This window comes from Apis mellifera, linkage group LG7 (genome assembly GCF_003254395.2).
Source record: "Apis mellifera strain DH4 linkage group LG7, Amel_HAv3.1, whole genome shotgun sequence".
NCBI lineage: Eukaryota > Metazoa > Arthropoda > Insecta > Hymenoptera > Apidae > Apis > Apis mellifera.
Genome location: NC_037644.1, coordinates 2,915,050 through 2,932,500, shown reverse-complemented (window position 1 = coordinate 2,932,500; position 17,451 = coordinate 2,915,050). Strand labels below are relative to the sequence as shown.

Sequence of the window (17,451 nt, the reverse complement as noted above, 5' to 3'; positions counted from 1 at the left end):
CATTTTGGGCCCCAAGTCGGGCCTCACGAAACAGTCTGGCAAACGACTGGCCAAGTTCAGTCTTCCGTTCCTATGCGTGTACTCCGACAACGGCAAAACCTTCATCAAATCGGCGAACCTCGACGGCAACAGTTCCGCAAAATCTTCGCCGGGGGGCCAATCCTTCAACTTCAACAACATAGGATTCCCTCTCTCGTCCTTCAACCTTTTCGAGAAATGTTCGAATCCTTCCCAAAACTTGCGCATCGGTTGATTCGGTACCAGATTCCCGGTCATGCAATTGATCAAATCGTTCTTCTCGTCCCCAAAATCCCTGGCGAACGAGTCGGGATGCCAGAGGCTCATGTCCAACAACTTGGCAACGTCCGACACGATCACCGGTTGCCCGCGTTTCCATTGATCTTGAAATATCCTGTAATTGTTTGGATTGTTCGGATCGTTTAACCTGAGCAATTTTCCATCGCAGAGCCAGGAGTGGGGCACGTCCGGGTAAAGGCTCTTGCTCTCGGTCAGGGTCATGATACGGATAGGCAACGGTTCCCTCCCCTTCTGCGTCCACTTGTACCGTCTCACGAAATGCTTCAACTCCCTCGGCTTCTCGTCGTCCAGCTCATCCTCCCTCTCCTTTTTCACGCTGTGCTCGATGACGCTCGATATCACCTCGTCCAACGTGTCCATCTTCGACTTTTTCCCCGACTTCGCGACCACGTTGTTCTGCGGCGCGTTGTTGCCGGGTGTTACGTTAACGTTGCCCCCGGAATTGTTGGTCGGCGAATTCGATCTGGAACCGCTGCCATTCGACTTGTGGGACGGCCGTATCAGCAACTCCCTCAACGTCGAATAATTACCGTCCCGATCCTCGTCCGAGTCCGAGCTGGAACCGCTCTCGTTCTTGTCCTGATTCTGCAACGCAACGTCGGCCAGCCAGTTCAACGGCGAGTTTTTGTCTTCCCCGTTCGTTTTACCCTCCGACGACCCGTTCGACTCGTTCACCTTCTTCTCCTCCTTCATCTCCTGCTTAACGTTACCATTCAACACGGGTACCGTGTCACCCTTTATCATGTTCCGCAGATACTCGTTGGCGGGAGTTTGAACGACCAACGAGCAACCGCAATGCTGGGGTATCCCCCACTCCGCACGGCACTCGTGCAAACGTTGGCCAAGACGTATCAGGCTGTCGCCAGCAATGATTTGAGTAAGCATAAGTCGCTCTGGTTCGTGCACTTGTCTATTCGTGCATAAAAGCCACGAGAAGTCGTCCCTATCCTTTCCGCTCTCTCCCCATATCTTGATCGTGCCATTCTTGCGTCCCTGTCGATGATATATTTACGTTTAATCTTTATGAATAAAGGTTTAATGAATTTTTAAAATTATGGTTATGTTTTTATCAGTGTTAAAAAGCTCGATATTTTATTATACATATCACTGTGAATTGATCAAAGAATTACTTATCATCATGTGTATTAAATGAATAAATTTGTGGAAAGGAAAGTGAAGAAATATCCTTACTTTGTAACAATCGATGCACACAACGAAGCCACATTTTCCGCAAGCCCAATGGTAATTAAACAAGGTCGTTTCACAGACGTCGCACATCTCTCGGACACCTTGGACCACTCTCTTCCAAGCGACTGTTCCGTCTACAAGTCCCGAACTTGCTGTCAAGGTGAAGAAACAATCGATACGCAAAGCGTTAAATCATGCGAACAAAGGAAATGAACGAAGCAACTTCTGTTTAATTACATGCTTATTATAATATAAATATCGAAATTAATATTAATATCAAACGAAAATTTTAAAAATACATAGAAGCGAAAGGAACGATACACGATATAAAGTATAAAGATTTTTACATGCTATATGGTATTTGATTTATATTTATTCATTTTTCATTTTCTTTCTTAACTCGTTTAACATCTATAATAAAAACATGCGTGAAAAAAATATATAATAAACATAGATCTGAACAATTTTTATTTTATACTTGAATTATAAACTAGGCCTCCTAGAAGTTTTCCAAAAATTCAAGTTTTTCTTCCAAATAAAAATTTACCTTCTGCCATGTGTTGTTGGAGAGCATCCTTTTCTTGATGCAAAAGATCACAAAACTGATCCCCAACTTGACGGAGTAATCTGTGAGCCATTTCCAAATCTAGATCTTCTTTGTCCCCCTTCTCTTTGTCGTTCTTGTCGGGTTTATCGTCTTTCTTGCTATCCGAACTTTCCTTTCCTGGTAACCATAACCGAAGATCTACCTACAACACGAAAACGAAAATGAAATCGTTCGCTTTACGTTCAAATTATCGTACAACAGTTGGCAAAGTGAGATCTTTCATCATTTACCTCAGATGCGTCTTTGTGAGGGTCGCTAAATCCTGCTATCGCCAATTGTCCGTTTTTCGTGTACCGTAATCTACGGAATGCATAAAATCTGCAGAAAATATTTTGTGGAAGATTTTTGGAGCGCTGGTGCGGTGTCCATCTGCACTCACGACATTTAGCCAACTTTGGAGCTACTTCGAAACAAGCGCCGTCTTGCAGCCAACTATCACCAGTTTTTTTCAATTGCGATATCGGCGGTCTACGAAAGGGATCACCTCTACCACCACTCCCGCCTGGCCCACTGTTACCACCGCTCGCACTGTCGTCCCTACGCTCTTTCTTTTGACGAGGTTGCTGATCTTCTCCACCTAGTTCATTACCTTTCGTAGTCTTTGGTCTCCTACCTCGTTTCCTTGGTTCCTTGTTGTTCCCTGTCGGGACAAACAATTTCATCTTTTCAATAATCCATCCACTTATTTGAATACCAATTATAACGTTAGTAACATAACTCAGTGTTAAAAAGCTCGTTATATTATTATTATTGATATTTCACATAAAAGGTCAATCCTTAAATTTTCATCATCTTTCTTTTTTTGTTCTTTTTACACTCTTAATGATAATAATCATCGCGTGAAATCAACACAAACTCAAAGAGGAAAAAAGACTTGTAGATTATTTCAGGGTAAGTGTGCGAAATTTTATTAAGAGCTTTAGCGAACCTAAAGAGTATCAGGAAGATTTTTAGAAAAGAGTAAGTGAACATTTTGTGGAAACAATATTTTTAGAATTGAAACGGTAGTACATAACCTTTTTATAGAATAGAATTATACTCCTGAATTTCTCGGGTTCCCACATAGCTCTATAGAGACGAGTGTAAGTGTATAATCATGGAACGCGGATCACTTACCCTGCAAGTGAATAGTTAGTTCACCTGATGGGAAGTCCATTTACAAGAAGCTACTACACGTCAACTAACCGTTTCCCGAGGAATTGTTGGAATTGGCCGTGGTATGCCGCACCCTCGATGTAGGTTGAATGGAACCCAACTGTTCACTCGTATCGCTGGCAGAACCAGCCTCGCTCTCGTTACTAGATTCACTGCCCACACCAGCCCCTCCTCCTTGTTTATCTTCCTTTCGCCTCCGCTGATCTTCCGCGGTCGTTTGCTGCCTCCGTGCTGCGCCCTTCTTTCGTTTTACCTACCACAGGGCACAGATTATTAAGTAGTCAGGAAGTTCATGCTCTTGTCGAAACTACTGCCAAAAACTACTAAATAATAACACAGGATGTGCGGCGTGAACGCGCACAACATATCCTTCGATGTTTAAAATTATTCGTTCCTAATAACAATACAAGCAGATCGATCTCTACACGTCGTCGGATACATGCAAATAATTCGAACACGATTTCACATCGATAAAAAGAACCAAAAAAGAAAGAAAAAATTAACGATTAACATTCTTTTCCTTTTTTTTTTTTTCATTCATCACAAATTCACAATATTCGTATTTGTTATTCGTCGAGTTTTAAAAGAATCCGAACACTCGTTTTTGTATATACGTGTAAAAAGTAAGGTTAGGTTTTCTTATTTACGAAATACGTATCAAGATAGATCGTATAACGCTTTACCAGTTTTATCCATTGAGAATTATTCATTTCGAATAATCGATGACTGTACGTTAGACACATATATACGTATTAAAGTGGAAACACTATGAAAATGTGAAAATAATATACGAGCGTAGCGCAAGTTGCTTTCCTACTTGTGGCTTATGTTGCGATAATGTTACCAAAATGGCGCCCAAAGAGGCGGGATATTCAAATATAAAATGTTTGAATAGTTGAACTTGTGTATAAGTGTTAAACATTATTTTTGTACAAATCTTTATTCTACTAATAATAAATAAAATTTTAATCGATTGTTCGTTATTAGATTATATTATTGTTTATTCATTATTCGTTATTCGTTATTGTTTTGTTTATTTGATTTATATTTAAAGTTTACTAAGAAAAACAAACGACGGTTGATGAAATCTATATAAGCTAATGTTTAAAATTTATTTCTGTAATTATAATACGATAAAATCTATATGAAAAAATTATAAATAATATAAAGAAATGGACTGAGTGATAATTAATAAAACAAATTTTTAAATTTTTTTTTAAAATTTTGGGATTTTTAAATTATACTTAATCACAAGAAAAAAAAACGAATGAATAACGAATAATTCAAACAAAAAATTATTAAAATCGTTAAAAATAAATTAAATTTAATTATATCTAGTTTATATAAATTAAATTTACTTTATTATCTTCTATCTTCTATATTTGTTATTCAAAATAATTTTTATCTAATAACTTTTTTTACTGCATATGTATTATGTTTATGTACATGCTTAATTATATAATATTGATAAAATACTTATAAAATTGTTACTCATAATGCAATAATGAATCTACATACAATAAAATAAATAAATAAATAAATAAAAAATAATACTTTTTCATAATGATTATCATAATTTTTCAAATACTTATGTTAATTTGAAATTTTTTTAACAAAAGTTATTCAATATTTCAATAATATATAGCCTATAACAGCAACAATTTTTAAAAGCTTTACATTCAATAAAAAGTTATATTGATTTTCTTAAATGAAGTATATGAAGTAACGAATTCGAAACGATGATTTATCATATAATAATTTTCATTTTATAAATCTATAATAATTTCCTTATTCATATGTAAATAAAATATAAATACAATTATAAATAAGTTATCTATTTAAATGTAAACAATAAATATTTATTCTAAATTCTATTAATCTTATTTATGGTATATATTATAACATTGTAACAATAATATCGATAACAAATTTGAAAATTTATTATTGTTGCCAAACTATTGAACAACTTTTATTCGAAATATTTTTTTACCAAAATAACGCAAACATTTGAAAAATCATAATGACCGTTAAAGAACCAAGTAAAATATGATCAGAACACGATCTAGAGAGAACATGCAAGAGTGATAAATAGACAAGAACGGTAAGACAACAATTTTTCAAACGATGGGAACATTCGCAACTAAGGAAAAATAAATACGATAGATACGATCCATATAGATACCTTGGGTGGCTTCCTTTTAGGCGGCGACTTCCGTTCCGGGTCGCTGCTAGAAGAATCTTCTTGTAACGTTTTCGTGTCTGTCGCGTGCCCGTTTAACGATTCTTTGTTCGCCGATTTACGGCTGCTTTTCGCGGTAACTTTGCTCTTGTTGATGCTGTTCACCGCCATGCTGCCGATATTGTGAATGGAATTGACAGCGCTGGGCAAACAGGTGGTCGTCGTGTTGCCGGAAACGTTCGAGGTGTCGCGCTCTTTGTTGTTCAACACCGACTGCGACGGTGCTTGGGAGATATTCATAGGTAAAGTGACGCAAGACCCGCTACCCACAACACCGGTCGTGTCTTCCGTCCCGTCCTCGCCCGAATGCCTTTGCAGCCAGGCCTTCTTCAACTTGTGAACCGGGTAACTGGTGCTGCTCGGCGGTCTGGGAGCAGGACTGTTCGATTTCTCGCTGTCTACCGTGCTAGGGTTAGCTTTGGCTGGAGTGCCGGGGGCGCTGGGCGCAGGACTCGGCGCCGTAGAGGGCGCTGGACTCGGTATAGGTGCCGGGCTAGGAGCCGCGCTAACCGTCGGATTCAAAGAGCTAACGCTGCCCGTGCTGGCTGGCCTCACGGATCCGTCTCCGCTCGCTGTCCGGGGCGTCGGACTGACTGCTGCCACGGTGCGTTCCTGCGTCGTTTGCGTATTGGATTGGGCCAACAGAGCCACCGTGGTATTAACCACGGTCGTGATCGAAGTCGCTGCCGAGGCGATCAACGGGCTCGGCTCGCTCGCTCTCGAGAGCACGGGTGGGCCGACGCATTGAAGCGACAACGGCTGCGGCTCCTCCGTCCTGCGTTTTTTGCAGACCTCGAGGGAAACCGGTTGGCCAGAATTCTCGGTCAACGAGGGGGTCGGCGCTTTTCTCTTCGGCGATCCGGATCTCTCGATTCCAAGATCGAGCGGTTGCGTTTGGAACGACGACGCGTTCAACTGCGGCTGCGCGTGCTGCACCGTCTGGCCGGGCTGTTGGTGGGGACTCGTGTGATGGGCGGGATGCGCGATGGGCCTGGAGAGCGGCGCCGAGGCGGCGGTCGGGGGAGAGCCGTGAAGAGGAGGCGGCGGTAGTTTGGCGGCCGGCATCGAGCTCGTGTACCCCCTTGAATCGTAGATGGACCTGCTGTGCGCGGGTGGCGGCAAAGGTGGAGGCGGGGCCCCGTGGTGGTGAGGCACTTGCTGGTAAGGCGAGCTACCGGCCTTCGAGGTGAGCGGTATCGGGGCCGCGACCGCCGGTTCGGACGCCCTGCAGACCGGGGTCCCGGTCATGATACCGGAATTCGGTTTTCCGTAGATGTGGGGCGGCGCTGGACTGCTGACTTTCGGCTTCGAGCCAGCCGGCGTGGCGTAATGCGAGGTCGGCGATGCCGTGGGCGGATGCGGATGCGGATACGGATACGAGGACTTGGCAGTAGCGTAGGGTAGGCCCGGTTCCGGCCTGGTAAGATAACGCGGCTCGGGCGGCGATGGATGCGGTGGCTGATGAGGATGCTGGGCGTGCGGTGACTGTCGATTGTGCGAATGCGGTGGATGCCCGTGAGGGCTGGGTAACTGCGTCGTGGTCGTGGACCCGCTACTGCTTCTGTGATGACTTTGAGGTATGCTCTTGGCTGTCTGTAGACCGTCCAAATGGTGTAGATGGTGGGGGCTCTGCGTTGGACTCCTGTACTCGTACGGTTTGTGTTGAGGTGGAACGGATTGCACGTTCAGATACGGCATGATCTTCGGGCTCGATGAGTGTTGCTGGGACGCCGCCACCTTCGGCAACTCCCGCCCCTCGTTCTTCACGATCACCGAACTCTTGTGATCCTGTAACAACGACGGTGGATTTTGCAGAACTTCCCGCCCGTGATGATCCCTCTCGAGGCCCCCGGCTAGACCACTCTTGCTCGGCAACGACTTGTGCGGCTGCCCTACGTCGCTCTTCACTTTGATGTCGTGCATATACGACGACTGTGGCTGATACGTCGAATAACTGAACAGGCCGACGTTAGGCTCCACCTTCGGCAGGGAGCTGTGCGATGGCCCGACCACAGGCGGCGGTTTCTCGTGAAGACTACTGACGGGAAGCGACGACTTCGAGGTTCTCGAGTGCGCTGGCGGTGGTGGGTAATCGACTTTGCCGGGCACGCTCGAGGGTCGAGACACCTGCGCGAAGATAAAAAAAAAAACGGTCGTCGTTAATACAAGAATTACACAAGAAGGAAAAAAAAAAAAGTAGCTAAAACCGGAGAAAGGAAAAGAAGGAAACATTTTAACCGACCTAGTTTTCTCTCGCGATTTACCTGTTGAGTCGGAGGCGCAGTGGCTGCGTAATAGGCGGCTCTTTGTTGAGCGGCAACGTGATCTCTGGCCTCGGCCTGTCTGTGCAATCTCTCGGCCGCGACCAGGTGGTGTTCCCTCATCCCCAGATTTTCCGTTTCACGTTGCCGTTGCTCCCTCGCGTCCCGCTCCCTCGCCTCCCGCTCCCGCTCCTCCCGCTCCCGTTGCTGTTGCTGAGCGACAGTGACCGGATGCGTGACCGCTGCACCTGTCCCCGGATGATGATGGCCCACATGCGCCGTCATCCCGGAATGCGGCGCCGCGTGCGTTCTGCTTCCTGGCGGCGGCAACGGGAGGAACGAGTTCCACGCCATCGAGGTCGACTGCATGTTTCTCTGCGGAGCATAAGACACCTACTTCAATAAAATACTGCCAATACGTAGGGATTTGCCGATACGAGGGGGGGGGGGGGAGAGAGAGAGAAAGAGAATCGTCGTCGTCACGCCTGTTCGATGTTTCGACCGCCCGATATCCGTCACTGTCCGCCGGTCGCGACTCGAAACGCGATACGCGCTGCCGCGCCTCGCCTCCCCCCCTCTCCATCTCTTACCTCGCCTCGCCTCGCCGCGTCTCGCCGCGTCTCTCGCCTTCTATTTTCGCGTTTGGCGGCGCGGCCGAGAAAGCGCGCGCGCGCGTGTGTATAGCGAAGGAAAACGTATCCCGCCGAACGTAGGAAGAGAAAGCGGCCGGCGGGGCTTTTATACTCTCGCTGACGGCGGCGACTCTCCTCGCGCTAAAATGCGATTATTTTCAGCGCGTTCATTCCGTTTCCCTCTAACTAATAAATTATAAATTTTTCATTCCCCCAAAAAAGTTATATATTAAATTGAATATAAATAATTAATTTATAAATAATTTTTTCCCATAGACCATTTTTCATTTTTATCGTATAATCGATCGGATATATTTTTAAAGTACACATTTGATAAAAAATCAACAAATTTAATTCTTTCCATGCTTATTATTATTATTATCATCTTATTATCATCAACCGATAAATTTTTCATTCCCCCAAAATAGTTATATATTAAATTGAATGTAAATAATAATTTATAAATAATTTTTTCCCATAGACCATTTTTCATTTTTATTATATAATCGATCGGATATATTTTTAAAGTACACATTTGATAAAAAAATCAACAAATTTAATTCTTTCCATGCTTATTATTATTATTATTATCATCTTATTATCATCAATCGATAAATTTTTCATTCCAAAAAAGTTATATATTAAATTGAATATAAATAATAATTTATAAATAATTTTTTCCCATGGACCATTTTTCATTTTTATCGTACAATCGATCGGATATATTTTTAAAGTAGACATTTGATAAAAAATCAACAAATTTAATTCTTTCCATGCTTATTATTATCTTTCAAAGTCGATTGAAGAAGGAGAGGCTGCTTCGCACGCGAATAAAATAAATAATTTCGAATTCTCGGGGAAAAAAAAAGAAAAAAAGGATATCGATTCTCTTTCTGCGGGGCGTTCTGCGAGGACTGACTGTGTCAAGGTCGGCGGACTATCGAGTCACCGCAGATAAAATTCAACGACGAGAATGGAGAGTCAGGCGAGCGAGCGAACGCGAGGAGTGGAATAAACGATGCGCGCGGGGGGAGAGGAGGAGGAGGAGGAGGGAGAGGAAGGGTTTAAACAGCTTGTCAAGAACAGATCGCGAATCTAATTATAGCCTCTCATCCTAGAAGAAGATTTACGATGCTAATCGAGCGCCGTGAGCAAATGTCAACCCACGTGTTTGCTTCGTCGTCGTCATTCCTTTCGTCATCTCAATACACGTTTGTGTATTATTCCTGTATTACGCGTCCCTTTCAATACAAGGTGATATTATTCCCCCATCGAAATACTTTCTTCGACGTCGCGTTGTTGAACGTCGATCAGCGAACTTGTATCGATTTGAGACGCGAGATAAGATTATTCGCAACAAATTGAAATTTAAAGAAGATTTTTGGAATTTGAAATTTTTGCTTTTTTTTCTCTTTTGCATATGTAAATAAAATTTATTATTATTTATTTTTGCGAAGAATGAGAAGAATAATCGTTTCTAAGAAATTTGAAGAATATCGAATTGTTAATACGAGAAAAGAAGAGATAAAAAGAAGTTGAGACTGTTTATAACAAAATAAGTTGTGATTTTAATTTACATTAAAAATTTATTTATTAATATAGTTTCGATTTTCTATTTTATTTTAATTTACAAAGAACAAAGAATCCTCAAGTTTCATAATAAAATTTCTTAAAATTATTTTTGACTTTCTTTGATTTACAATTAAACTCTTCCAGATCTCATAAATTATTTTTTCAGACTCGTGCTACTACCGAATAACAGCGATTACCTTAAGAATTGCGAATCTCGTCACACGCGTTATACACGCCGCCTGAATTTCACTCTTGTATTCCAAATGAGTTCATCAGACTCGCGCGGGATGCATTTTAATTATATTTTCCGCCTCAATTATCTATCTTGGTCAAATTCAACACGAGTACGTACGTATATTCCCAGCATACAAAGTAATCAGCACGTTTCAGACAATTACAGTTGAACGACCGTCGTTAAGATCCGATAAAAGAGTAATCAAGCGTTCATTTATTGCCAAATATTAAATTTAACTTGCATTCTTTAAAAAAAACTCCGTTGATTAATAACACGCGGATATTAATTTTAAATTGTATATTAATTACGAGATTACAATTATCTCTTAATAAGAATAAAAAAAAATCGAATGCACGAGGAAAAACCTGAACAAAGATCGAAATTATTATACAATAAAAAAAAATGATTCGTGGTGATCCAAAATACTTTGCCTGTTGTACAATTAAAAATCAATAATTCAAAAATTCCAAATATTAAATGATCCATTTGTTACGAATTTATTAAACTATTTCTATTTATTTATATACGTTAAAGAGTTAAAAACATGGCCATTTCTATAAAGAAACCGAGGATGAACCATCTTCAACGATATATTATTTCTCTTGTCCCAAGACTTGACCCCAAAGAATATATATATAATATATATATATATATCAGTCGAGATTGCACTCGTGTTTTGTTCGCGTAGATGCATTATACGCGTGCTTTTTGTATTGCATTCCAGATAAAAGGTGCGGGGAGCGAGGGGGAGGGGCGAACAAAAGCTCGTAAAACGCTCGTTAAAAGCGCGAGACACGCGCGCGAGCTAACCGATAGAAAGAGAGAAAGAAAAAGAGGGCCGAATCTGCGAGCGATTGCGCTTAATAAAAGCCAGAACACGGCATTCAAGCTCAATCAGGGACTGGTTGTTATTGGTTCGTTGACTTTCTCTTCCTCGACTCTTAACCACCGACGCTTAATCTGCTTTTTGTTCCTTGTCACTCGGCTCTCCTCCTCTGAACGCGATTACTGCGATTACACGCTCATCCGGAAATGGATAGTTTTTTATTCGAAATAACGAAAGATTTGAACGACGATGAAGAATCGAGTACGAGAGAGATAATGTAAGAAATATTAAAAAAAATATATATTCAAGTAGTTTTATTAGGGAAATGAAAATTGTAGAAAAATATTTTTGCGGTGAAAGTAAGTGGTTATTTAATACAAATATTTAAATATCAGATGAAATGATGAATATTAAAAGAATGGATATTATTTGAAATAAAATAAAGTTGAATAATGGGAATTTTACTTGAATAATTAGTTTAGAATTATTATACTTTATATAATTTACAATTCGAATGTCTATCTTCCTTTCCTCTATAATTCTATTATTCATCGCGTTTCAAATAATTACAGTTTAAACATCTAATGAATATTCTATTATTAGTTAGATATGTATGTATTCCGTAAGATGAAATCTTTTACACGTTTTGCAACTTTGTAAATATTTATAGAGAAAACTTGCGAGATCATGTTTATTCCTATTAATTGTCACTCAACGTTTAATTTATGTCGCAACGGGAATTTATTACACGTAATATATCACAAAGTGTAACAATAAGATAATGGAAAAGTTACCGTTTTAAAAGAAATTATTTCGAATTACCGTGGAAATACTAAAAACTCAAAATTATTCCAATAAAATGTAAAACGTAATATTTATGATTTTTTTCTGAATCAATAATTCAAAAATTCCAAACTGTATTATATCATTGTAGCGCATAAATGATAGATTTATTACGAATTTATTAAACTGTTCTATTTATTTATACGTTAAAGATTTAAAAACATGGCTATTTCTATAAAAAAACAATAACTCGTAGTAAAATATTGCAGAAAAGAATTTTTAGAATTATATACGATATTACAAATTTTAATAAAATATTAGTAAGAAAAAATCATTCGATACCGATAGATTAATTTTTTTCTATCAAATATCATTATTTTTATTTTTTTTTTTTAAATATAATATAAGTATATAATATAACATGTTACCATATGTCGATCATCCTTATTAATTTGGTTCTTTCTCGTCTGATTCACGTCTCGTAACACAACACTGTTTTTTACCGATTACGCGATAATGGCGATGATGCACGAGAGGTGTTCGCAGAAAGAATCGACACTCTCTCGACTCTACAAGCGTCACGCTTTTTAAACGTGCACCAATTTGCCCATGGTTTCGCAACCGGCACGGATGTATCGCGCGAACTTCACGTCGTAACGAGCGGAACGATTCATGCCGTGCGTGCGAATCTTGGCCACGGTTTGAGTCATCGCGTGCCTTCTTCGTGAACGAATTACCGCTAATCATAGCTGGGCACTAATCCATTAACTAAAAAATAACTAGTTAAAATTTTAAATAAAGTTACTTTAATCACTTTATTTAACAACGTTTGAATAACATTCGCTCGTAGCTATTACAAGTCGATCCGTTCTTAACCTTACTTTATATAACCTTGATGTTACCGTTTTATTTTGACGCTTTCGGGAAAAAATTATCGAAATAACTTATTCAATCAACTTTATTCTTAACTTCAACCGTTAAAATTTTGCCCACATCTGCTAATATCACTAGTATCGATGAATATTATATCACAATAAAGAAACACCACTCCGGCTGCCATATTTCGTCTAATCGAACTGATTCTACAACGCCATCTTGGATCGATCAACGGTCGATATATCTGTCGATAATGTCGGCCGTTCTCTAACTGAACTTTGATAGCTAGAGACTCTTCGTTCCTGGTATTCGAAGTCATGTTATTGATGTTCGATTGTTGAATCGAGGTTTCGAATTCCATCGATATGATGTAGACAAAACATCGTGCTATTTGAACCGTGACGAGATCGAGACGGTTGAATAATATCGAAATGGATGCATCAACGTAGGATATTCCACGCTGCAACACGCGACGAAAATAAACGATTAATAGTCAGAGACGTGTAATTAATTCTTTGAAAATTTCAATATTTAGTTTCATTCCATTTATAATTCGTTAACTTTGCAATAAATTATTTTGCTTATACTCGAAAATTATATTTCGTATCCTGTACGCGAGTCTGAATGAATTAAAAACCGGACAGTAAAAAGTGAAACTGTCTCGTTTTGAACGAATAAAAATTTCAATGGAAATGTTGCCTCCATTAAATCGAATAACGTATTATGTAATCGCAATGCTTCTTTGATAATATTTTAATACGATGATATATTTAAACGACAAGCATTTTCCCTCTCTCTCTCTCTCTCTTTTTTCTCTTTTTCTCACAATTTTATCGTCCGCTTTATCGATTATCTCCCCCATCGCACACTTCAAAATTGAGCTGGGCGTTTTAATCGCCATGTGATCACCACACGCTCACTTGAATTGAAATCGTGAGCCGTATGTACGCCATTGAGGCCACTTTTGATAACCCGTTCAATTGGACTCGGGTGCATAAAAAGGAGGTCTTAAAAATGTTACGCGTGTAATTTTTGCGGTATTTCTTCCACACAAATTGATATATATTTTCCTCTTAATCCTTTGAAATTTCTCATAGTAAATTATAAATACTTTGATGCATACGAATATGTTGAATGATCTTTTCAAAAATATTAATCGAACATCTATCTCTTAAAATTTAATATCTTGATATTAAAAATTACTTTTTAAACGAACGAAAAATTAATTTAAAAATTTTATTTTCAATTTTCTAGCCCCGATTTCCTTTCATTCGTTCGTATCTCTCTCCGTCTACCTCGCCTGGATATAATAACATTCTTTATTTACCACGATAGCCCATCTATCAATGCAGGGGTGGTATACAAAAGAGGGGCGGCTCGCCGATGAACGAAGTAAATCACCCATCGTTACTCTCTCTCTCTCTTTCGCTTCGATTAATCTATTCGTCGATTCTTTCCCCCTCCCTTCGACCGCAGAGACCCTTCTCCCCCCACCCTTCTCGCCCCAAGCATGGTGAAATTTTAATACCACGAATTATTGGGGACCGGTTGGCTTGGCTTGGCTTTTCCTCGGGCTGGAAAATCTTTCTCTCGTTAAAATTGAGATTGGTAAATTTTTTTTAACGGGCGAACTCGTTATCGTTGAATTATTTTAAATTGTTCGAGAGAAGCAGAGGCGTGCACGTGCGCATAATTGGGCACGAAATATATATATATATCGTATCGAGCGAGAAGAACGGTCATCGAACGACCTCATCAGGGATTATTGAGAAACTCGACAAATATTTGTCACTCGTGATAACCTAGCGGCGGTTTATCGGCGGAGATAAATTATCGCGCGTGATTCAAGTTTCGAATACGCGAAAAATTATTGAACGTTTTACAAATTGATCAATATTATTTTTGATGTAGTTTTATTTCGAGATATTCTTTTTTACCATCCGAGACAATGCTCGATCGATAATATCAATGTTTATCGACATTATCGATATTTATATTATTAATCGGAACAACTCTTTCTTGTTGGGCTTTCATCGAGCAATGAAAAAGTTTTAACGATAATAATATTTTTTGTTCGGAATCTTCTTAATCGCTTCGATTTTATCATTGATTTTTTTTAAATTTATTTTTGTTGCAAGAATACGTCAGAGAGATTTTTAGGGGAAAAAATGTTTCGAATAAGATTAAAAAAAATTTCTAAGATTTCATATTGTCGTAGCTGATTAAATTATCGATTGAATCAAGGAAAACAGAATTATCTCATTTATAAAATCCTTAGAGACTTATATCGAATGTTCGAATTGTAATCCATTTTCTTACTGTAAACAGAGTTCGATGAAGTAAGCTTGTTGCTATATTAATCGAATATTAATCCCAAATGATCTTCAACGACTATCCCTATAACATCATCAACAAAACTGGATGCTCATCTTACAACACCTTTTCAAACGTAAAATTTGCAGAACGCTGTTATCATCAGTCATTCTTGGAACTATTTTTTACGATTTGAATTTAAATTTTTTTTTTATATAATCGAAAAACGAGGAATTCTCAATCTATGTAATAATATCACGAGAAATACATATTTTTTTTTATCAAGAGAAAAAAACTTCATTTACAAGAAAAATTGCACATTTACTATTCGAGATATAAAGATACCGCGGCATTGAACAAATTGTTTTATTTATTCTATTTATTATACGCGAATCCCACGTTATTAAGATAACTATTTTGAACGCATAATTTCATTAAAATGAAATAATTTCCTACGATAAGTGCTTTCGAGTTGGTCGATATTTGTTTTTTTTTCCGTTCAAGGTTGTTCGAAGGTCATGGTATAATACGCATAATTCGTCCTGGCATTAATTTAAAAAAATATAGTAAAGTACTTTTATGAACGAATTAATACGTGAAATACGATTAATTATTTCTTCCGTGGAATAATCAGATCAATAACCAAATAACTCGAAGAATATATAATTCTAAAAATGTTAAGAGTATACTTTTTAATCAATTTAAAAGAAAAAAAATTTAATTATCGCTATTAGATATTATTAAAATATTGATGTTGCTTTTTTTTTTCGAATCGAACGATAAGCGAGAGATATATATATAATAGTTTTATTTAAAAGCATGCAATAATCGTGAAACGTAAGAAATACTGGACAAAAAAAATTAGATACTTTAGCAATTTAGAAGAATGCACAATCAGATTAATCTTTTTATCTTATTTACTCGCAATTACGTATAATTAAGAAAAATGCAGTATCACATTATTATATCACTTTATCGCACACACACATTATCTTTTTTATATATACATCGAGAAACGCAACAACTTCTTTCAAACTCGCTGTGTATCACGATATTATTACAAGAAAAATCCTTCTTCCCTTATTACTAATAGTATCGATTATTCGTTGCTCAATATTTTTATATAGTTGCAAACAAAAATTTGCTCTCGATTCGTTCTCGTCATGACGAAACATCGATAACAATGTTGCAAATAAATCCCCCCTCCTCAACACAAACTCTTTTAAACGACGAGTAATAATGACTCGCTCGAATACGTACGCTTTCTAGCGAGGCTTGATCCCGTCCGTGTTATCTAAACGTCTCTCAACGAAACATTTCCACAAAAAGGAGACGAGATAAGATAAAAAAGCGTCAAAGTAATATGAAGAATTTCTGGTGCAAACACTCTGGGTTAGAGGAAGATCGCGATCGAATTGTGTGACGGAAAACACGATATACGTGAACAGAACGTGCCCTTGTTTTTATTGCTAGGGGAAGAAATACCAATTTTCTTAACCAACCAAAAAAAATTGATCAACTCAATTATTTACAAAATATTATATTTCGATATGATATTATCTCGATCAATTATGAAATTAATTAATTCCAAATACACACATATATATATATATATCTTTGATAAAAAAAAAAAATTTTAAATTTCACTTTATATAAGTCCTCGTTACAAAAACATTACCAAAAAAAAAATATTATCAATTCCTCGACAGTTTCTAAAAAAAAATTCAACTTTCGAAGAAATTAAATTTAAAAAATTACGCAATTTTTTTTTTTTTTAAGGAAAAATAAATCGAGTTGGAACGGAGATAGATTAGAGTTAAAAATAAAATGGCAGCACTGAATGGCGAGGAGATTTTTTTTTTTTTCTACGAAGAATGAACGACAGATCGATGAACGCGTTAAAAATAAAATGGCATTGGAGCGGCTCTCTCGAACATTATTTAGTAGACATTAAATTAAAGTTTCTTTTTTTTTTCCCCCATAGAGAAGGAAAGATAAACGGAATGAAAAGGAATTAAAAATAAAACGACCTTAGAGACGACAAAAGAGGAATTTTTTTTTTTACATCGGATGGAGTCGAATTCTAAACCGCGGTCTCTCGATCGCGGAATAATATGCGTAACACGGCCGCGTTATCTTATCGCGGCAGACGGATCGAGAAATGTATTTATACACTCGGGGGCAAACAGATAGGCATGGCGAGATGATAGGAGATAAGGAAGGGAGAAATCGGAGCCGCGCAGATTTTTTTACACCGCTTTAACTTTTGGTCACAATCAACAGTTGCTGCCGATAACGTTGCACATATTTAATAATCTTTCTGGTCGATTCACGCGTATATTATTTAAGAAGCTTAGAATCACGGCCATTTCGCCAATCTCTTCGAAATTCGATTTCGATTCTCTTCGTTTCGCGTTGGGTGGGAAGAAGAAGAAAGAAAAAAAAT

At 38.4% G+C, this 17,451-nt stretch overlaps 1 protein-coding gene and 1 non-coding gene across 5 annotated transcripts in view; both read right to left on the bottom strand.

Moving 5' to 3' along the window:
* The window catches only part of LOC408944 (probable JmjC domain-containing histone demethylation protein 2C), a 254,311-nt gene that overhangs the window by 959 nt on the left and 235,901 nt on the right, over positions 1-17,451 (bottom strand). For 2 of the 4 annotated variants that reach the window (XM_026441945.1, XM_006560130.3), the window contains exons 10-16: positions 7,772-8,161; positions 5,451-7,634; positions 3,299-3,521; positions 2,344-2,753; positions 2,054-2,255; positions 1,510-1,658; positions 1-1,311 (exon numbers count right to left, since the gene is read on the bottom strand). The exon at positions 1-1,311 is cut by the window's left edge and continues 133 nt beyond it. In XM_026441945.1, the coding sequence (XP_026297730.1) occupies positions 1-1,311; positions 1,510-1,658; positions 2,054-2,255; positions 2,344-2,753; positions 3,299-3,521; positions 5,451-7,634; positions 7,772-8,161 (4,869 nt within the window). The remainder of the gene's footprint in view (positions 1,312-1,509; positions 1,659-2,053; positions 2,256-2,343; positions 2,754-3,298; positions 3,522-5,450; positions 7,635-7,771; positions 8,162-17,451) is intronic. The other 2 variants (XM_026441946.1, XM_006560131.3) reach the window with 2 other exon arrangements.
* On the bottom strand, positions 1,383-1,463 carry LOC113218913. Its single transcript, XR_003305080.1, has one exon. It is a non-coding gene; the product is annotated as a small nucleolar RNA SNORD36 (small nucleolar RNA).